Raw genomic sequence first — 20556 nt, 5'->3', positions numbered from 1 at the left:
GAATCGAGAATGTTGAGTGTCGTCGGCGATGCCGTGGAGTGTGACTACTGCCTCATCTTAGAGCTTGGTGATGTCAATAAGGATGCTGTTGACCGATTCGATCTTGGCGAGGAAACATTCGAGGTTGTATGACGTAGGCAAAGTTTCTACCTCATGTGAGACACCATGATGCCCGACATAGATTGCCATCCAATATAAACATCAAGACCTGCACCTGCCGTACGTTGGCAGGCTAGCAAGCGAGACCCCATTGTCCCGAGCCAGCGTAATGTTGACACCTTTACCCCCATCAAGGCCAGAAAAATGGGAGATCGCTTGGCGGGCCCAAGAACTGTCTCAATTAGTTTGAGATTAAAGAATTGCTTGTGTTCATCATGAAGTATGATGCTTGGCCGAGTTGTATATGAGGCCGATTCTGAGCGTATGCAGGAACCAGATCAATTGTGGAACAGTCTGCTGACCGGGGTTGAACAAATTGCCAGGTATCATTGATACCAATTGCTGTGTCCGTATAGGTAAATTGGAAAAGATCGGCAACATAACGCATTCGTCGGACACTCCCAGGGACTAACTTCTAAATAGAAAGTGGATTTAGGAGATTTGGTATAATGACACAGAGAAGGGGATCCTATGTCTCTCCAATGAGCAGCCTCCGCAACGTGGAGCAGAACGTTCAGCCAGTCTGTCAAGAAGTAATCTCCAAACTCCCCAGGATTCCGAGTCTTGTTCATAGGCTGGCCGCAGGTATCAATGCCCATTGTACCGAAATCTAGAAGATCCACGAGATCGGTGCAAATTGTTTTCAGGAAAGTGCGGTATGCAGAATAAGGTGGTCCAAGAACTACCAGGAGTTCGTCTGGGCAGACCATTCCTTTGGATATTGTTGAAGATCTGAACGCAATGACTTCTTCTCTTGAAAAAGCGTTCTGGCGTGGTATCGTCTGAAGAATTGATGGGATGCTTTATTGGGAATCGTGTACTCGACTCTGGAAAGACAGAGAAAAGCCTCAAGTTATATGACAAATAAATGAGAAAACTCTCGAACAAAAAGTTACCTTTGAAGGTGCTTTGCGAGTGACTGGCGGTCGCTTCGAACAGATCATGTGATTCTGCCCAGTTGAGATCGGGGTGGTTCACGACTGCATTGAGAAGGATTGATCTTCAGAGACGATCGAAGTGAGAGGAGATTGGTGTAGTTATTTAATCTAGATTGAAAGAGCATTGAAGGCTTTGTCCTAGCTGTGTACGTTCCATGTTCGTTGTGTGGGCCATGTGGAGGAAGTATGGCTTTAGCTGAACATTAAATTGGAAGCTTAACAACTGAACGTTCATTTTAGAGTTCGGGTGGCAGTTGAACTGAGAAGGGTTGTATCGCATTTAATTGGATTGACTTGAAATCGTGGCTGCCAAATAGCGTGATCGTCGAATTCTTGCATAGTATAAATGTGAGGTCGTGTGTATCATCGTGTCGTTGTAACTTGCCCTATCGAGGGAATGTATCCGAAGGGTTTGAGATGTGATTAAATCATCGATGTCTCCAGTGTGCGCGGACTTAGACACGGTACTGATATGTTCTCAAGTACCGGGATGCGAGAGGTTTGCATGCTAGAAATTGTCGCAGGTAGCTGTTCACCAGATGAGACGAGATCATCATTGCTGTGAATAGGGAGTGCGGGCTCTTGCAAAGGAGCCTCAAGCGGTAGCCCATTGTGGCCGCTATGAGTCAGACAGCCGACACAGCTGCAGTCATTGCCACACTGGCAACTGCCTGTCACGTCTGAGCAAGCTGAAGGGATTCCTACCGGATACTCCAGAGTGTAGTATTCAGAGGTGTGCATCAGCTGCTCGTTCATGACCTGGCCGACTGGAACAGGTGAAGTATATGGGCGTGGGAAATTCGACGCTTGGGTCACATGAGACTGGTCCGAGTATGGGTCGAAGGTTTGCTGTTGCATGCTCTGGCTGTGGTCCAGCCCCTGAGGTAGGTAATTGAAGTGCCCCCAATTGTGATTACCCTGCATCGTTGGGGACTGGTACATCTCGATCGCTGAGTTTCCACCACCAATGGTCATCATTTCACCCATTTCCTGGACACGTTGGCGAGTGGTATTGTTAAAAGGATGAGCTGCACATCCCAAGCATTGGCACTCCTCTCCGCATTGACAATCATGAGACGGATCACCACTCATATTGGTAGGGGTGTAAACCGAATTCTGAGACGGTGTAGAATTGTAAGACGACATAGAGCTTGGCGGGATTCCGAGACCGTTCGCGGCATGGGAGTGCACATCAGAAGGGCCACTTTGCGAGAAACCATTCATGTAGGCGTGGGGTACATTGTTTTCTTGTAATCCATAGGGCTGCATGAACCGTCCCTGGGCAGGCTGAGCAGAAGGCAGAGGGTTACGCCATGCCATCTGAGCTGGCGTGAAACTTGAGTAGGACGTGCCATTCCAATTATTTGGTTCCTGTGAGTGCTGCTGGTAACCTTGTTGGTAACCTTGTTGGTGTTCTTGATGCAGCTCAGGCACATTAGAAACAATAGAGGGCGTGGGTTGTGGGCCAGATTTTCCGCTGCTAGCCTTTCCACTGCAGCAAGATCCCCCTCCACTGGAAGCAACTGGGGGAGGGGGGGGCTTTTTAGAGCAACAGCTCGATCCGTTTGTCTGCTGCGGGGTGTAAGATGCCTCTGGAAGGGCATGCATGGCTTGGTAGGAATTATGAGTGTACACTTTGTGGTCCAAGGGAAAAGACAAAAGAGAAGTGGGGTTTTCTTTCGCGTCCTCGTCATACTTGATATTGACTGGCATTGATTCAAGGGCTCGGGCAATGTTTTCGGGGACGGCCTGGATGCTGCTTTGTCGTCTGCCCGGTTTTTGAATTTTACAAGAGGCCGGCGATGTAGTCAGAGAGGAGAGCGAAGCACGAGTAGCACTGGCAGGCTCTGAATTTCGAGGAGAATTTTCCTCTGGCGTATCGATAGGACGGCAGACGCAACCAGTACCTGGTAACAAAATTTGTTAGGGCTGGCTTCTAGTAATCGTATGATCAAGAAAGCAGATGTATCTACCTTTGGGAATGCGGATCATCATCGAAAAAGTTCTCTGGCAGCTGCATGATCCCTTTGGATGTGGGCATTTTGCCAAAGGGCGACCGGCTTTGGGGACTTTCATCATTAGTCTGTCGAAGTGCTGACATTTTGAAGATCGGTGACCGCGAATGCATGGTTCACTTTGAACAAGGTATCATTAGCAAGGAGCGCAACGTTGTATGTTGGATGCCACCATACCAGGACCATTTTGCACCCTCTTCATCCAACGGCATTTTGGCGGGTGCTGAGAAGAGTAGACTTAAACGAGGGGCTTAGACGGAAGGGAGTGATCGTCGATGACGAGATTGGGCGATGCGCGCTTAATACCGGGTGCCGCGGTGGGGACCCAGATAAGGCGTGCTCGAATAAACCTCCGGGTTATATATGTAGCAGGCTCGTAGGAGTGATGGTTGGAGCGCTTTAAGCGTCCAGGGCTGCTTTTTCCTTCACTTGCGACAATGCAGACGGACGGGGTGATTTCGATTGGATATCGGGCGGGGCTAAACGGAACGCCGGGGTTAGGAACTTGAATGAGAGGATGGCCGACGAATAGAACGTGGAAGTTGGGTCGAAGTCATCGGTGACGACAAGTCGACGAGAGATGCAGACGCCAGGAACGAACCGAGTCGCAGAACCAAAGAACCAAAGGTTGCGAATGAGGAAACGAAGTGAGAAACTCCAATTGCGGGGAGATCATTAGTCATCCGGCCTTGGCACCGCCGTCAGTTGACGTCGCCGAGGCCGTTTCTGAATAACTCCGATTCCCGATCTTCAAAAGACTGCATTTCTTGCTTATTCTTGAACTACGCCATGCCCCCCAAGGCAAGCGAGGGCTCTCCACAGCCTAGTGCGGCCTCGTCATTCTTTACCATCCCTCCTCCTATCAAGAAGTTGTTCGACAAGTTCCCCTTGGCCACGTATCCAGCCAACGACCTGCCACAACGATCTCCGACTCGTCGACAAGGAAACCAGCTGTTCGTATTCACCGATTCAGCTGGTGCGCGCAATGGCCGACCTTCATTCAATCCCCAGTGCCTGAAATGGCAGGTAAGTGAACGATAGGGGAAGGGACCGCCAGCGCATCGCTGGATCATTCCGGAGCTGACCCTATGTTTGACTATTTAGGCGTATCTGAAATTCGTTGGAATCAACTTTGAAACCACCCCTTCCAGCAATCACGCGTCGCCGACGGGTGCCCTACCCTTCTTGATTCCATCGCAGCCGATCGAAACAGCGAACGCGAACGCCATCCCCTCCCATAAACTGCAAAAATGGGCGATTGAACAAGTCCATTGCGAGGAGGAGCAGCAGTTAAACCTGCGCTTCGAAGTATACGCATCCCTACTAGATACCAGGGTGCGCACTGCATGGGTGAGTGATGGCCCTCTGGACAAAGGCTATGGAGGTGGTCTGGTTAATGCACTGAGAACTAACGCGGGGCTAGTTATACATGCTGTATCTTGACAGCCAGAACTTCGAGGCCGTGGCTCGGCGACTGTACGTGGACCCAGCCACCTCAAACACGCTCGTGCGGACTGCACTTGGACTGCAACTACAACAAGCAGCTCGCGACGAGCTTCTCAAGACGTCAAAATACATCGACGTGGCAGAATTGGAGGGAGACGCGGGAAACGCATTCGAGGCGCTATCCTCGTTATTAGGAGACGATGACCATTTCTTTGGACGGCCGAACCCTGGACTCTTTGACGCGAGTGTTTTCGCATACACTCACCTCATCTTGGATGATAGTCTGGGTTGGAAGCAAAACCGTCTAGCACAGCTCCTCCGCGAGCACCAAAATCTTGTACAACACCGGGAAAAACTACTGGGATTTTTCGCGTGAGATCCACGCAGATACTTAATATTACACAATTAATGCAAGATTCGTCAATGCATTGAGGGATATCATCATGTCTAAAATAGAAGGAGTAATTGTACATAACCTGGGCACCGAAGTATGCAACTGAAGAAAAGAGAAAAAGAAAACAAAAAAACAAAGGCCGATGATAGATCACGCCTGGTTCCACTTTCCGAATTTGTAATAGTCTTCGTAAAGAGACTTGAACACGGCCCGGCTCGAGGCATCCAATCCGGCATTCAGTGATCTCAAAGTCTCCTTCGACATCACATCCAGCACAGCGTACAGACCTGGCATAAGTGCAGCCTTGACTTCAGGCAAGAGTGCCCCGCGCAGAGAGCACTGTGCGTACTCCATGACAACGTACTTGAGGTACTGACCGGCGATGCTCTTTGCCTTCTTGGTTTCGTCAATCAGAGCCTCACGCGAGGCACCAGGCTGGGGACGAAGGACAGCGGACAGCGTCGGGTCACAAAGTGTAGTGAGGAGACGAGTGTAGTGTGTGGCGTGGGAAACCCCGAGCGGGGCGAGCCAGAACGGCTGCGAAAAGTTGGGTTGGGGGCGGCCAGAACGAGAGCGCTTGCGAGATCGGGCAAATAGGCACCCTAAAAGCCGGAACATCGCAATGTTGACCATATGATAGCGGCCACCAATTTTGATACGCTGCAGACCGAGGACTGTGCCCAAGAGACGACAGAGGCGGGTGAAGATGGTAGGCGCATACTTGGGTGAGATGCGAGGGCCGGCCTTCGAGGCCGAGGCCGCAATAGAGGTAAGGAGAGAGTCGATGTTGGATTGCGCGAGAGCGCGAGCGTGAACGCGAAGGAGCAAGGTGATGCACTCCGTTGCGAAGCAGAACTGGTCGATGGAAGTGCTGTGCATGACGGTCTCACCCAGAGCTGTACAAAGGAGGGAAAGCTCGCGAGCCACTGCAGTCTCCTTGTCTTCGACAGGCGGAAGAGTGATAAGAGCGAGGTAAACTACCAGAAGTCGGCAGGCAGATCCTTCTCCAACTAGGCCCAATCTTCGAATGTCGCGGATAGCCTCGCCGATGCGCTCTGCGGGCATAGAGCGGAATCGTTCAGTGGTGGCACGGATAAATAGTTGCTGGTCCTCAGCGTAGAGCGACTGTAGGGTAAGAGTCTCAGCACATCGGAGCACTGGGTCGGTGATGCTCTTCTCTGGCCCTCTGGTTGCCAAGAGACGCCGGCGAATTAGTCGAGAAGGGCCTGAATCGATCGACATCTCCATGTAATGCTCGATCTTGTTTAAGAACTTCTCCACCTCGATATTGTTTACCGCCATATCCTCAAAGTCCTCCAGAGCATCGATCGTCTTGATAAGAGTGATGGTCTCTTCCAACTTCTGTTTCCTGCATTGGTCTTTGACGGATTTCATTTCCGTCAATACCAAGCCAAACACACTTTGACGGCAAGAGTCCAACTCTTCGGCAGAAAATGCCTTTTGTAGTTTTGCGCGGTGAACCCATAGTTCTGAAAGAGATAGGCGGAGAAGGAAGCAAGCCATGGAGTCGCGATCAACTTGACGCAACTTAGAAGCCTGCTTGGAGACCCTTGCGAAGAGCTTCTTGAACGATTCGATCCGATCATCCTCAGACAATACCAGGAGTTTTGCAATGATCGCACGATGGAGGGAACGGAAAGACTTCATGATTTGAAGATCCAAATCAGTTCCGCCCAGAGTAATAGCACGAGCTGCAGTCCAGATTGGCTCCCAGTCACCCGTTACGGCGGCATCGCATTTTGGCATTGCTGCCAGCTTGGCCATCATGGCCAGCAGTCCAACCATAACTTCCGGTGCACTATCCTGCTGAAGAACAACATTGTGTAACTTGTCCAGAAGAACAGTTCGAAGACCGCGAGTGATCGACGAGGCGGGAATGCGTTGCAAGCTCTCCACGTAAAGGCGGCGGTTGGGAGACTCGTTCTCAATGCTCTTGTTGAGAAGGAGAGCCAAATCAGGTACAATGACCTGAACGCTGAGCAAATACTCATGGCAAACCATACTTGCCCATGCTTGAAGAAATCTTGCGTCATCCGAGACTGCCTCCAACGGCAAGGATGATGACTGATACTGAGCTGCAGCTAGGGAGAGGAGGTGCTCGAACATACGAGAACGTGTGTCGAACTCAACCTGCTTCCAGATTTCTGGAGCCCTGAGATTCGCCAGGATATACGCCAGGGCCAGGTCCGCTGGGGAATTCAGAGTCTCCACTCGGCCGTTCCATGGTTTTTTCATCGATTTCTTAGCATCACCGGGTGAGACTGACACGATGAAATCGGTAATCTTTTCGGATACCACGGTGAATATCTCCAGTTGCTCTTTGCTAGGCCTTCCCTTGACAACCATCAAGATGAAGCGATAAGCCTCCCAGGATTCTAATGCTGCGAGGGGCGTTTTCTTGAGATGCCTGTGGTTGCGTTGGATTGTCTTTGAGGCGACGTTTCCCAAGGGTTGGAATGCTTCCTTGAGAGCATTGTCGCTCGATTGCATATTATTGCGGAGAACATTTCGCAAGAATCGCCACAAACGCCAACGCCAGTGAAGGGTCTGCTTCGAAGATAGAGTAGTAGTCAACGTCTCTAGGAAGTCGGGCAGTGTCTTCTCCGAATCGGTGAAAACCAGAGCCTTTCCTCGGAAGCTAGCCTCCGTAATGACGAACTTCGCATACGATTCAGAAGCTGCAGAGACATTACCATCAGAAGCCTTAATCTCTTTGGCGGCGGTTTGCATCTGGGCGGCAATATTCGAGGCTGTGAGGGAGGTTTTCACCAAGTCACCGTAAATGTTGCACAGGTCATCGTCTTCCCATACCGAGAAGGGTGGAAGGTTGCTGTCTTGATGACGAGCCTCCTCGAAAATTACCAACTGTCCTTGCCAAACTTCTGTGAAAACCGGGAGATCTCGGGCAGTTGCAAAACCGCGAAGAAGAGGGATAACAACTTCGTTCTTCACAACGTCGTATTCGCTCTTCTCGGTGTCACATTCGTGCCACTGGAGCTTTATTTTTTCGAGCAATGCATCCAGTAGCTTGCGAGAGTCACGCAGGCCAGAGTTAGGAAGAAATACGTCGACACCCAAGCTAATGATCAATGCAGTCACATTCCACTGCACATGCTCCAAACCCTCTTGAAGAAGGCCGGTGTAGCCAGCATGTGTCAGAAGAGTATGAAGCGATAGGCCAACATTTCGGGAAAGAGCCACACGAAGAAGTTCCTCCAGCACCGAGACAAAGCGAGAAGAATACGTTTCTGGCTCGTCGTCTTTCGCCGTAGAATACGCTAACTCCGCAACTGCAACAAACAATGTCTCCAACCACGGAGCCTCCGCGGTTTGTCGACGGAAATCATCTCTCGGAACCGCACGAACAGCGTTATCGAAGAGTTCAGGTAGAAGCTCAATCGATTTCCAGGCAGGGTAGACAGATTGATCACTCAAGGTACCCGCAGGCTGATGAGCCACAGTGGGCTCCCGAATGATTGACCGAAATGTGTCCGTTACCGGTTTAACCGAGCTCCAATCGGGATCCTCTTTCGAATAGTCGATACCGGAGCCACCACGAGCGAAGAAAGCCGCTCGTGCTGGAAGAAGTACATGGACTGCGATAATTCGCTCAATTGCGTGGAGAAGATGGGCTCTTTCATCAGTATCCAGTTTGATGGCCCGCAAGCAGAGCTGGAGTCTGAGGGCATAGGCAAAGCAAGTCTCCGCAAAACAGTCATTACTTGCTTTGTGATCGGTATCATCCTGACGGTAGGACCTCAAATCCCACAATTCGAGCATTGAGGGGAACACAAAAATCAAGTGCTGCAGATCGGTCGTCTGCCCAGCGTGCACAAATTGAGCGATAGCCACAGCCGACACCTGGAGCGCCTTTCCCAGCAAACCAGCAACCACCTCTGGCTCCCCTCTGAGAGCCAGTTTTAGATGGGAATGAGCGGTTTCATCGGTACTCAGTGTCTGCTGCGTTAACATGACGATTCCGTACAGACAATCCAAGACGCGAATGAAGGCGAGGAAGCAAGAGGCGGGGCTTTGTGGCTGTTCATCGATATCCATGGCATCTGTGCCATCGTCGCCACTTCTCTTTCTCTTGGTGCCGTGTGACCCTCGACTCTCTGTGGGTGGGGAGCCGGTCAAAGTATGGCTTGAGTCGGAAGCTGCGCTAGGAATTGACACTCCATCGCCAACAGTCAGGGATACATCCGTCTCCACGTCGGACACAGTATCGCAGAGAACAGACAGAAACTTCTGGTCCCTTAAAATGGTCGCCAAATTCTTGGGTGTGATCCGATCGATGAGCTGGCGCAGCAAGAGGAATGATTCAGGTTCGACTCGGAAGTTTTTCCCATTTCTTAGTTTCTTCAACAACCATCGTAGTACCCACTCCTCCTTGGGGGCGGCCGCGCTATATGCATTTCCATTCCGGTGTGTCTCGGGGTGGCTCTCACACAGAGCTAAATCGATGCCCAGGATTTGTGCCGCTTCGTGTAGTTGAGTAGTCGGCGAATCGCTACCTTTCTCGAGGCGGAGGAGCGCCTCTTGCGACGAGCTCCGGGGCTATTTGATTTGGTGTCAGAGATATTCATATCGTGGCTTCAAATCGGAATTGGGATCACACTTACCTCCGCAAGAAGAGGCATTCTCGAAACCAGTCTTTGCGTGTTGAAGAGAGGGGTTTAGTTTATGCGGAGAAGAGGAAAAAAGCGAAGACCAAAAAAAAACCGCGGCCAAATTGCCCGACCGCCTTTGCCCGACCGTTCACTCAAACTGCGGGTTCTCCCTGCACTCTTTCACTTCCGTCCCATTCACCCTCCTTACACCCGCCATTTCTTTACAGGTGAGCTTGATGTGACCTTTGACATACTGTTATGAGCTCAGGCTAATATTTCTCATCCTAGATCCTTCACAATGGCCGACTCCACTGAGACCCGGGTCGCGCGGGCCACCAAGCCCGTTAGCGAGGCTCTGCTTAACGAGAAGGTATGATCGGTCTTTTGAAGAGCTTTCCCCAAGCTCTGGCTTGAATATGGTGGTCGAATTGAGGGTTCTTCATGGTTGATGGGAATCAATTTACATTTTTATCATCGCGGGAGGAATCGGAGACATGGGCTAACCGTACAATTCGATAGTGGGACCGCGCCATCTCCTCCATGATTATCAAGTCTTCCCTCGGTCTGTCCTTCGGTGTCGTCTTCTCGGTTCTGCTGTTCAAGCGGAGGGCCTGGCCTGCGTGGGTTGGCCTCGGTTTCGGTGCTGGCCGTGCTTGGGAGGAGTCTGATGGTATGTTTACCTCTACGTATCACTTATAATTTTGGATCGTCGGTAGCTCTGCAGGTGGCTCTGTAGGACTCAATTCCCTCGGGAATGTCAAGATGTTGGCTATATAAACCCTCGCGCTCTCGGGATTGGAGTCCGGCCTGGGAAATATAGGCTGAGCTTGTCCTATAGAGCTCCCTTTCCCCCATACCGTCGCCTTCAAGTTACGCTTGAGCCATGGGCTAATGTTTGAAATAGCTTCCTTCCGTCGTGGTGATTCGCCTGTCAGAGATGCTCTCCGCCGGTAGAGTAACACGGCTTCCAATTGTGTACGATACTCTCCCAGTGGCTGTACAGAAGTCGGGGGGTTAAGCACCTGGGGTTCTTGGAAAGACCATCCTATAGTGTTCGATCTCGCTGATTCACTCGTCGATGGGTGTCTTGCGTTCTCTCCCTTTAGCAGTCCTTGTTCCATTGAATGTCACATTTGACAAGCTCTTGGCAGTGTCCGACGTAGGAAGTAATAAGCGTAGGCCCCGTATGGCAAGGGTACTAGTAGTAGTTGGGAGGAGCTTTGGTGGCAGACTAGTAAAAGAGATATAATCAGCCAACTTGAATCCTATGCAACAAACAATCCTAGGATTAGTCAAAGCAATCAATAATTAATCACCTCCAGATATCTGAAGATCCGAGAGTCAGCCCGAGGTCAGCCCCGAAAAGATAGACTCCCGAACTATAGGGCACGTGATTCAATCTATTACTCGATGCCATCGAGTCAACTTAACTCTGCCACTACCAAAGATTCACCCGCCAATGATAACCGCTAATCTTCAACTTCTTCGCTGAGAGATATGCCCACGGGGTCCGCCAATCAGAGGACTGTATGATCTGCTTGCGGAGAACGACTCCACTGACTGGTCCGTCCACACCCGCTTATCAGCGATCCATGCATTTACATTTGCACTGGGGCACTCTAATATCATCGCCATGAGTTACAATTTACGATGGTCAGACTTACGGCCCAGGCAACTTCCGTGATAGGACCAAACTTTCACACAGGGCTCCCGCCACTCCAGCTCTCGCAATGATCGACACCTCAGTGGATGCTGATTGCTTCCTTATCGCATCATCTTACCATGTCCATTGGATGGTTGGAGGTACCTAGCAGGGATGCGACCGCAGGATCCGGAAATCCAAGCTTGGATGATGATATGGCTGCTCTTGCCATGCGACTCATTATATCATTACCCGCATGGCCGGGCCATTCTAGACGTTCACGCTCTATTACCTTCCCCAGGTTCCTTCTTTGGGTTCTCGTTTTTATACCCCGTCTTCCTTCTTCTTCCTTGTTCCTTGTACTAGTGGCATAGCATTTCTTCTTCTCATTCGATCCTCTCTCTCCCCGGCACACCATGTCGAAGCTGAAATGGATCCACGACAAGGCGACCGTGTCTAACGAACCGGGGCTCAATAATGCGCAGTTGATGCTCACAAATGATGATTTACGGCCAGGTGAGAATCATTGTTGGAGCTGAACAGGCCGATCTCGTGTCGCCGTTGCACTCTTATCTCTCTTCTTTTTTATCCCATTATTGCCCCGAATATATATACCCGTCATCGTTCAAGTTCCCGGACGACTTCATCCAATATTCCTATTCCATCAATCGAGCAAATTTTGAATATATATCCTCAAAGTCATATTGAAGACAAGTCAGGCTGACCGGGGAACAATGATTTGCCTTATACAGTTGAACCAGAGCGCCGTCAATGGACATGGTTGAACTACATCGCCTTCTGGATTGCCGACTCGCTTAATATCGTGAGTTCTTCGAGGTCCTCTGGTCAAACAGAGCTCAGAGCCAACATTACTGACACTGTTTGATTGTAGAATACCTGGATGATCTCGTCTTCCATGATTGTGGACGGCCTGTCGTGGTGGCAATCATGGATCTGTGTCTGGATCGGATACTTCATCGCTGCCAGCTTTGTTTGCTTGACCGGTCGCATCGGTGCTGTCTATCATATATCCTTCCCAGTCACAGTTCGGGCATCCTTTGGAATTTGGGGATCGTTTTGGCCTGTGATTAATCGTGTGGTCATGGCCATCATCTGGTATGGTGTACAGGGCTACATTGGAGGCGAATGTGTTACCCTGATGATCGAGGCCATCTGGCCTAGTTACAGAAACTTGCACAATGGCATCTCCGCAAGCGCTGGCGTCGATACCAAGGGCTTCGTCAGCTTCTTCCTTTTCTGGCTTTTCTCCCTGCCAGCACTGTGGTTCCCCGTCCATAAGGTGCGCCACCTATTCACCGTGAAAGCTATCTACTCGCCTATTGCGGCCATTGCTTTCTTTGCATGGGCTATTTCGCGCGCCCACGGAATTGGCCCTATCGTACACCAGTCCAACACTGTCCACGGAAGCGCCCTAGGATGGACTATTGTCAAGGCTATCATGAGTTGCATTGGTAACTTCGCCGCCCTAATTATGAACGACCCGGATTTCACTCGATTTGCCCGAACTCCGAAGGATGCGCTGTGGTCACAATTGCTGACCATCCCAATTGGTTTCGGAATCACCTCGTTCATTGGAATTATCGTGTCATCGTCTTCATCTGTGATCTTTGACACTGACCCAGTCTGGAACCCCCTCGATCTCCTTGGCATGTTCTTGAATGGCGCGAGTTCCGGCCAGCGTTTCGGTATCTTTATTATTGCGACTGGATTCGCTCTCGCCCAGCTGGGAACCAATATCTCAGCCAACTCTGTCTCCGCTGGCACGGACCTGACGGCTCTTCTCCCTCGATACATCAACATCCGCCGCGGTAGCTACATTTGTGCTGCTCTCGGTCTGGCCATTTGTCCTGTAAGCCACAAGCCACCGCAAAGAAAGAAAAAAAAAGTGACCGGAAGGATGAGAATAACTAACATCATCTAGTGGAAACTTGTCGCCTCCTCCAACCAATTCACCACCTACCTCTCTGCTTACTCCCTCTTCCTCTCCGCCATCGCCGGCGTCATGATCTGCGACTATTACATCGTTCGTCGCGGCTACCTCGACATCAAAGCCATATACAGCGCCAGCAAGACTGACCCATACTACTACACATATGGATTCTCTTGGCGCGCCTACGCCTCCTACCTCGCCGGTATCCTCATCAACATCGTCGGATTTGCCGGTGCCGTCGGCCGGGACGTCCCCATGGGCGCGCAATACGTTTACAACCTCAATTATTTCACTGGGGCGCTTGTTTCGGGTGGGATGTATTGGTTTCTGACGAAGCTTTTCCCTGTCCCCGCTACCAGTGAGGTCTGGAATGAAGTCGATATTGATATTGATGAGTACAATGTCTCGTATGGGCAGGAAGTTGGCGATGAGGAGAATTATTATGGGGAGCGGAGGTCGATTACGGACTCTTTGCCGCCTGATGATCAGAAGGGGCTTAGTGCTGCGGCGAAGAAGGTTTGAGAATCTCTCAAATCTTCTTCTTGATTTCTCTGGAGACTTTTGCGATATGCTTCCTTTTAGTATGATTGTTTATCTGGCTTGTTCCCGACAATTTCTTTAGTTTGTCCTAGGGTTTTGAGGACTGGTTATGGATACCCGTACATATCCCGGTGATAACAAGAGCCGGGAGGATTATGTACAGTACTTATTGATAGTTACCGAGACCTGCCGTTTGGATAAGGTTATGACGAGACGATTTTTAATTTTATAGCGATCGGGTTCCAGTGCGAGCTCGATCGGGCTTCTTCCATGATCCATGGATTCTACTTATAATTTCTGGACAACATAAAACACCGATCCATACACAGTACTAGTAGTATACGAATGGTACCGATCAATTTATTGAATACTAGTATGGATACTAAAGAAAAACAAGACAGATGCTCAAAGGAAAAAGGTTGATTGAGTATGCTATGTTCCCAATGAGATGAGATATCAAGATCTATAACTACTACTAGTAATACTAGTACGACCAGCGAAATGCGAAAGAGGTATAGTAAGCATGCGACCCAGCGCGTCATCTATTAAAACACACCATTCAGGAAGGGTAGGTATGAAAAAAAGACGGGAGGAAAGGAAGATATGTCAAATGACAGACAAGTAGGTGATGACCCGCACCTACTGGAGCCCTTCGTTCCCGATCAGAGCAAAGAGAGACAAGGGCCGAGTATGTAGGAAGGAAAATGGCAAAAAAAAGCAAATTGAAAAAAAAAAGCAACACGGCTATGCAGAAAACGAGCAAAAGAGGCAAAATGAAGTAATCAAAGGCATTCCGATTTCCCTGAGTAAATAAATCCAACTGATGCGAATGGTGTTATTCCCTGAATAGGTTATGCCCTTCATGCTCATGAGATGCCAGACAAAGTGTGATGATAATGATGATGATGATGATGAGTTGCGCTCCAGTGAACCAGCCACGATGATCTTTCCCATGTGAGACTCCCGCAAATGCGATGGATAAGTGGCTGTTTCCGCCGCGATCAAATTCCCCATGCCCGAAAAACGAAAAAAAGAAACAAAAGCAAGCAAAAAAAAGGACAAGCGTTGAAACCCCTGGACCGAAACGAAGCACAAATGTCCGAGTCCAATGAAAGCTGATAGAGATTCATAGGAAAAAGCGGGAAAAAAGGCAATGACAGATATAGACACACAATTGCAAACAAGAACAAGGGGGGGATCGCTGCGACGAATGGTAATGGCAATGATAACAGAATAGAACTTCCCAATGATGAAACGAATGTCATCAGATGCAAAAGAAGGCCACGGCACAAGCGGCCGAAAAGATGTAATGAAAAATGGAAGCAGATTGGTCAGAACCTTCTGGTGTAGGTCTTAGCCAATAGCAAAAGAATCACAGGCCACCGTTAGGTGCAAAGGATGAGGTAGACGCTGTGGAGACTGTCGGTGTGAGAATAGGAGAGCTATTATTCTCTTCGGGGGTTGGAGGATCGCTGCGCTCCAAGGTGAGATCTTTCTCGCGTTCGGCGGACGAGGAACGCTTGAAGACCGTCTGGCCAATCTGGCGCAGGATACCCATGCGCTCGGCGCGTAGTTCTTCGAGATCCAGTCGTTGGACAGGGATTGGATCTTCCTTTGAGATGCGACAAAACAGGGTCGAGAACAGGTATTGATCACCACCACCGTCATACAGTGGCAGATAACGGTAACCCTGGGAAATACTGGTGAGCTTAGCAGTGAAAGTAGCCAATTGGATACTGTTGTTGTTTCCTGCACTGCGTCCGTCCATAGAGCTCCAGACAGTCCATCGAACGAAGACTAGATCTGGGTACTTGGTCTCCAGAGAGAGTTTGAAACGATCGTTGAAGACAGGACTGTAGCCATTGCTCTGCTCGATTTTGGTGCGTCGGCGATGGGGATATCCGATGCCAGACATGCCACTACGGGCAGAAGCATCCATGCCACCCTCGCCAAAGACCAGACTCTGACCACGATCGTCGGCACTGAACATCTCGATCTCGACGTAAGGGTTGATGTTGTCGTCAGGTCCGATGGAGCGGGGACGGGGAAGCTGCTGAGCTGAGATGACATCGACGGAGAACCGAACAAGGCGGCGCTCCATCTTGCGCTTCTGGTTGTCGTTGCCGGGTGAGGGAAGGCGGAGCCAGTCGGGCTTGAGGACATAGCCGGTACGGTCGGTTCCAGCGGCGAACATGGCCTGGTTCATTTGCATGCCGATGTCGTAGGTCTGCCAGTTTAGAGCTGCCATCTGAACACCGCGGCGCCAAAACTTGTTCGGGTCGAAGTTGGAAGAGCGGAGGCGAAATCCAGAAGGATAGACTCGAGTGAGATACTTCCGGTTGTGTGACTCCACAGCAACCTTGTTATCATGGTTTGTACAGATACTCTCAAATGCTCGCTCTGCGAAGGAGTAGATATGGTTATACTTTCGGCTCTCGGGGGAGCTAAAGCTATGCCACTTGTACCCGCGGGTATAGATACCCAAGTCGGAGAGGGGCTTGGTGATCTTGCTCTTCTGGCGGCGTCGCTTCTTTTTCTCGTTGTGGGCAGAGATCAATGCGCCGTCGCTATCCTCGGTGGCACTGCTCATACTTGTCGCGGTGAGTGATCGTCGGTCCTGGGAAATCAGAGGACCGATGCTATCTTGCGATCCGATGGTTGGTGGGCTGGAGAGCGAGGGAAGCGGGCCGGTGAGAGAAATATCGGGCGGCGTCGGGCGAACGAATGGCGAACTGGCACTGCGCTTGCGACCATGGGTACCGACGGAGCTCATGGAGCTCATCGTGTCTTGGCGAGGGTCACCGGTCATCTCTTCACAGGTCTTGACTTTGATCAAGATGCGACCCTTGAGCTCTTCCGGTGATGGAAGGATGAAACAATTGCTCATCAATGGCTCGAGGAGAAGTTGCTCCTTGAAAGTCTCCTTCATGATCTTGACCATCGCCAACTGCTGCTCAGGGTTGCAGTGCACTTCGAGAGAAAGAATGAGGGGAAAATCACAGGAGATGAAAGCGTATCGATTGATAACGGTGATGCAGTCAGCGAATAAGACGCTAGTGGTCATAGTTCGGCCATGGGAAACGATTGGTCGCCCATCTGCACCATCCCAGCAGTCGATCTCCACACAACGACATCCCTGTTGCAGGGCGCTGATATAGGCTTCGGTGCTTGAAGCACCGGCGACTTGGCGGCCTACCAGATAGGTGTTGTGAGAGCTCGAGATGAAGTATTCATTCAAAGGTCGATCGAATCGCGACTGAGGGGCACGTGATGCGTAAATGCCATTGCTGGGAGAAGCCAGAAAGGCGGAGAAAGTATCAAGGTTCATGCGAGGTGGAGGCGAAGAGGCATCAAGGTCCAGAGAAGCATCAGACGGAATGCGAGATTTCGATCTGCGCACAAACTTCTCGAACAGGGCGACCCATTGATCTCGATCGGCCTCGACATTCTCCTTCTGCACGTCGCGAAGAAAAGCCAGAAACTCCTCCTGAGTTAGACCAGCCTTCGGGTTATCCGCGCGACTCTTGAAGATTTCCTTGACGTCCTTTCGCTCCTTCAGGCGGAAGAGGAAATCCTTGAACTCCGAGTAATTCAACTTGCCGTTACGACCGGCGTCGGCTTTAGTGAATTGGGCCCGGAGCATGTTCTTCGAACAATTGATGTGCAAGCTGCGGCAGACGCTTTCGATAGCGCCAAAGTCAAGACATTCCTCCTCGCCTGGACGAGGCCCCTGGGGGAATAGCCTGGACATTTCGCGCTGCCAGTGAGCTTGCAAAACACCCTCACTTTGACCGGAGGCGGCTAGGCCTGCCATAAGGCCGATCCTATAACGAGAGATGTGTTCAAGGGTGGTAACCCAGAGGTCGAGAATGTGGTCATTGGGAGCGATCAGGTGTAGGGTTTTGATAGCCCGGCCCTTGAATCGCTCAGAGTCGGCAATCACAATAGTGAACCAACGACTTTCGGTATCCTCAGGGACCTGGTGTTCCTCACGATAGTTGCGCGCATCGGCACCAACTCGAATTTGCTTGATGTCGTCGATATAGAAACGCTTCGCGGGGTTTGAGGGGTCCCAGAAGACCTTTGCAGCATCAAGATCGAGGAAGAATCGGACCTGCTTGCGGCGTTTCTTCGTCACTTTAGTCAAGACAGTTCCTCTTTGAACGGCAGAGTCCACCTTGGGCGCAACAGCGACGGCAGATCCACCAACGACTTCGCGAGCTGACATCATGCGGCTTTCACTACGGAGGCTGGATGGTTCTGACCCGGCCCATGCCCCGAGGCCATCTAGAGCTTCACTGGTTTCGTCTTCGTTGCTGGATTCAAGCGCATTGTCTCGGGTGGGCTGGGTGCTTGTCTTGCTGTCACTGCGTCGGCGCATGATGACAGGTCCGGAGCTACGGTCTCGCTTATCATTCTGAGAGGCGGATTGTCGTCTCCTAGTAAGCTTATTCGCGGCGCCTCGGGAAATGCGTCGCATGAGGCCGGGGGCCTTGGAAGGAGCAGCTGGGTCAATGATCCCAGAGGTCTCGGGAACTGCCATCATAGCCTCGCCGAGTTCGAGAGGTGCAGGAATGGGAAGAGGAGAGACTCGACCACGTAGCCCCTCGCTGGCGGATTGGAGAGGGGTGCCGGCGGGAGTCAAGGCATTTGGGGTGCCAGTGCCAGCATAGGTCGAAAAGGAAAATGAGGAAGGGGACGAGGCAAAGTATGGCGCAGAGGGGGGTGTCGGGTTGGAAGGGAAAGATTTGACAGCATTTTGTAAGGAGGATGATCGGGAGAGAGATGTGGAAAGTTTTAAGCTGGATTGGGTGTCGGCGTCCAGAACAGGAGGTGATGTTGCTGTAGTGTAGGCCATGACGGCTAATCTGTTATCAGACTCGACAGCACAGCTGTCGATAGGTGCAAGTTTTGAGTGTTGCGTGAACCGTGCCAAATTTCCGAGTCACCTGGACCCTTTTAATGACGAATCGGTAATAGCACAAGAGAACAGCCAGCCGTTCAAGGTTTGCAAGGGTCCTGTTTGGCAGGAGATCCGAGCCAGAATAATCAAAAGCGAAATAGCTCGACACAGTAAGAAAGATAATGGTTCAGCCACGTCGTTAGCAGATATGATGGGTTGTTGAACTCTGCATCTTGGCCTAGCTGTGCTGCAGTGCGGAGAACCCTGTGGGAGAGCGCCTCACGGAGCAAAGCCGAGAAAGGAAGAAATGAGGGATTTAGAAAAGAGTTGAGGAGAAGGGTGAAGAGCAAAGGTCCCTGGTCCCTGATAACAATTGCAACGGACAGTGGCCCCGTGCAGTATGACTGATGCTTGCTTCCTTGAGAGGTATCCTCCGATGCTAACCAGCGTATCGAGGGGACGTCACAGTGAGAATCCCAGCGGGAGGGATGATCTTCCACTTGCAAGGTTCCGGACCGCAGGTGTGAATTTCTTCTTTAGGAATGGAGCTGATACTCTGAACAGCGTCGTCCCAATGATACCAATGCTACCCCTCTTTCTGTACGTCGATCTACCGGTCCGTGGGGAAAGCTGGTGCTGCGCACTAGGAGGCGTTGCGATATGGGCCAATTGATCGCGCAACCGGAGTGGACGAACGAGGATGCGCGCAGGCGCCCTGTGGTCGGTAGCGGATGAGTGGGGAGACGGCGCGAATCAGAAGCTGGGCGCACTGCGCATGCGGTATCAATGCTGGGGGAGGTCGAAGAAGAGCCCCAAATGTTGCAGTCGCGTGTTCGGAAACCGGGCGGCGGCAGCGCAAGAAGAGCCACAGAGGTTCAAAAAAAATGAGGAAGGCCCGGGGTGTGTTCTTCTAGCGTAGCGATGCGACGGCGCGATTGGTCAGGATTCGAGACTAGTGGTGCAGTGGTCGATGGGAGTACCCGTATACAAGGGTACAGTGAACTTTTTTTTTCCCTTGTTGCGGCGCAAGTTGGAGGCGAATGCGATGCGATGGAAGTGGGAATTGCGACACTTGCCAACGCAGTGGATGCAGGCGGTCCAAAGGGGAAAGACGAGGAATCGGCGACAGGACCGAACTGGAGGACTCGCTGATGTTGGATTTGGGCGAATTTAGTGTGATTTGGGAGTGTTGCCGTGAGCTGATGGGTTCGGTGCTGCACGGTTACGTGGTGGCCACTAGGGGACGGTATGGGAGTGGGTTTTGGAACTGCTTCCTGCAGCGGGAATCGTGATGATCATGCGACGATAGATGGGAAGAGAAGGGAGGAGGATAAGACCAGCGTGATCCTTGAAGTCGTGTTTTTCTTCTTCTGATTAATTTGAAGAATCGGCTGGCGAGAAGGGTGTTAAAAAGGGGGCGATGTTTCGAGGAGGGTTTGGAGGAGAAGAAGGGGGGGGGGATGAAAAATAATTAAATCAATGAATCAATTCCAACCCACTCCAGCTTCAATTCCAACCCAGCGGAATCGCTGGGTAAAACGGGGGGGCATACAGTACATACCTGGCTCCACACTGGTATTTTGAATACACTTGGAAAATGTATGTATAGTATCGTATACTATAATACAGGGAAATACCGTATTTCGGACCGTTTGGTTCTCTTGGCAGCACTTGCTCTGTATCAGTATGCCAGTATGCCAGTATGCCAGTATACCAGTATACTCTGTAGCATATGAGTAGAAAGAGACTGGGAGTATATGTTCAAAGATAACTTGAAGTTTCCCGTTTACTCGTAGTCCGTAATGCTAGTCGTTTCGAGGATCGAGGTGGGACAGTGGGGTGCTCCTTTCTACCCAAGGAGTATAGAAAGCGGAGTATTGCGAATTACTCGAGATGACCACTAGCATCGATCGAAAGTAAATTCAAGTTCAAAGTAA

General features: G+C 50.8%; 7 protein-coding genes across 7 annotated transcripts; 4 read left to right on the top strand and 3 right to left on the bottom strand.

The window, feature by feature from the left end:
- Positions 1 to 1520: 1520 nt before the first annotated feature.
- Positions 1521 to 3324, bottom strand: N7481_009426 (copper fist DNA-binding domain-containing protein; the record flags this gene model as incomplete). Its single annotated transcript, XM_057268645.1, has 3 exons — positions 1521 to 3004; positions 3071 to 3231; positions 3290 to 3324. The coding sequence occupies 3 exons, from the start codon at positions 3322 to 3324 to the stop codon at positions 1521 to 1523; spliced, it is 1680 nt and encodes a 559-aa protein (XP_057119322.1).
- Positions 3325 to 3901: 577 nt separating this feature from the next.
- Positions 3902 to 4934, top strand: N7481_009425 (putative mitochondrial outer membrane protein (Sam35); the record flags this gene model as incomplete). Its single annotated transcript, XM_057268644.1, has 3 exons — positions 3902 to 4138; positions 4217 to 4462; positions 4536 to 4934. The coding sequence occupies 3 exons, from the start codon at positions 3902 to 3904 to the stop codon at positions 4932 to 4934; spliced, it is 882 nt and encodes a 293-aa protein (XP_057119321.1).
- Positions 4935 to 5102: 168 nt separating this feature from the next.
- Positions 5103 to 9613, bottom strand: N7481_009424 (ribosome biogenesis protein URB2; the record flags this gene model as incomplete). The annotated part of the gene is made up of 2 exons (XM_057268643.1): positions 5103 to 9530; positions 9596 to 9613. The coding sequence occupies 2 exons, from the start codon at positions 9611 to 9613 to the stop codon at positions 5103 to 5105; spliced, it is 4446 nt and encodes a 1481-aa protein (XP_057119320.1).
- Positions 9614 to 9881: 268 nt separating this feature from the next.
- On the top strand, positions 9882 to 10537 carry N7481_009423 (MICOS complex subunit MIC10; the record flags this gene model as incomplete). The annotated part of the gene is made up of 3 exons (XM_057268642.1): positions 9882 to 9953; positions 10103 to 10253; positions 10488 to 10537. 3 exons carry the CDS (start codon positions 9882 to 9884, stop codon positions 10535 to 10537), a joined length of 273 nt encoding a protein of 90 aa, XP_057119319.1.
- Positions 10538 to 11641: 1104 nt separating this feature from the next.
- Positions 11642 to 13698, top strand: N7481_009422 (nucleobase cation symporter-1 family protein; the record flags this gene model as incomplete). Its single annotated transcript, XM_057268641.1, has 4 exons — positions 11642 to 11741; positions 11978 to 12048; positions 12118 to 13095; positions 13168 to 13698. The coding sequence occupies 4 exons, from the start codon at positions 11642 to 11644 to the stop codon at positions 13696 to 13698; spliced, it is 1680 nt and encodes a 559-aa protein (XP_057119318.1).
- A 1390-nt stretch (positions 13699 to 15088) lies between these two features.
- On the bottom strand, positions 15089 to 18574 carry N7481_009421 (putative 1-phosphatidylinositol-4,5-bisphosphate phosphodiesterase Plc1; the record flags this gene model as incomplete). Its single annotated transcript, XM_057268640.1, has 1 exon — positions 15089 to 18574. The coding sequence occupies one exon, from the start codon at positions 18572 to 18574 to the stop codon at positions 15089 to 15091; it is 3486 nt and encodes a 1161-aa protein (XP_057119317.1).
- A 745-nt stretch (positions 18575 to 19319) lies between these two features.
- N7481_009420 (uncharacterized protein) lies at positions 19320 to 19771 on the top strand (the record flags this gene model as incomplete). Its single annotated transcript, XM_057268639.1, is given in 2 exon segments — positions 19320 to 19519; positions 19534 to 19771. 2 exon segments carry the CDS (start codon positions 19320 to 19322, stop codon positions 19769 to 19771), a joined length of 438 nt encoding a protein of 145 aa, XP_057119316.1.
- Between the last annotated feature and the right edge of the window lie 785 nt (positions 19772 to 20556).

Source organism: Penicillium waksmanii, assembly GCF_028829765.1.
Source record: "Penicillium waksmanii strain IBT 27052 chromosome Unknown utg000008l:1.0-5622682.0:1.0-5626561.0, whole genome shotgun sequence".
Classification (NCBI taxonomy): Eukaryota; Fungi; Ascomycota; class Eurotiomycetes; order Eurotiales; family Aspergillaceae; genus Penicillium; species Penicillium waksmanii.
Note: the sequence above shows the minus strand (reverse complement) of the source record. Positions and strands in the feature narration are given on the sequence as shown.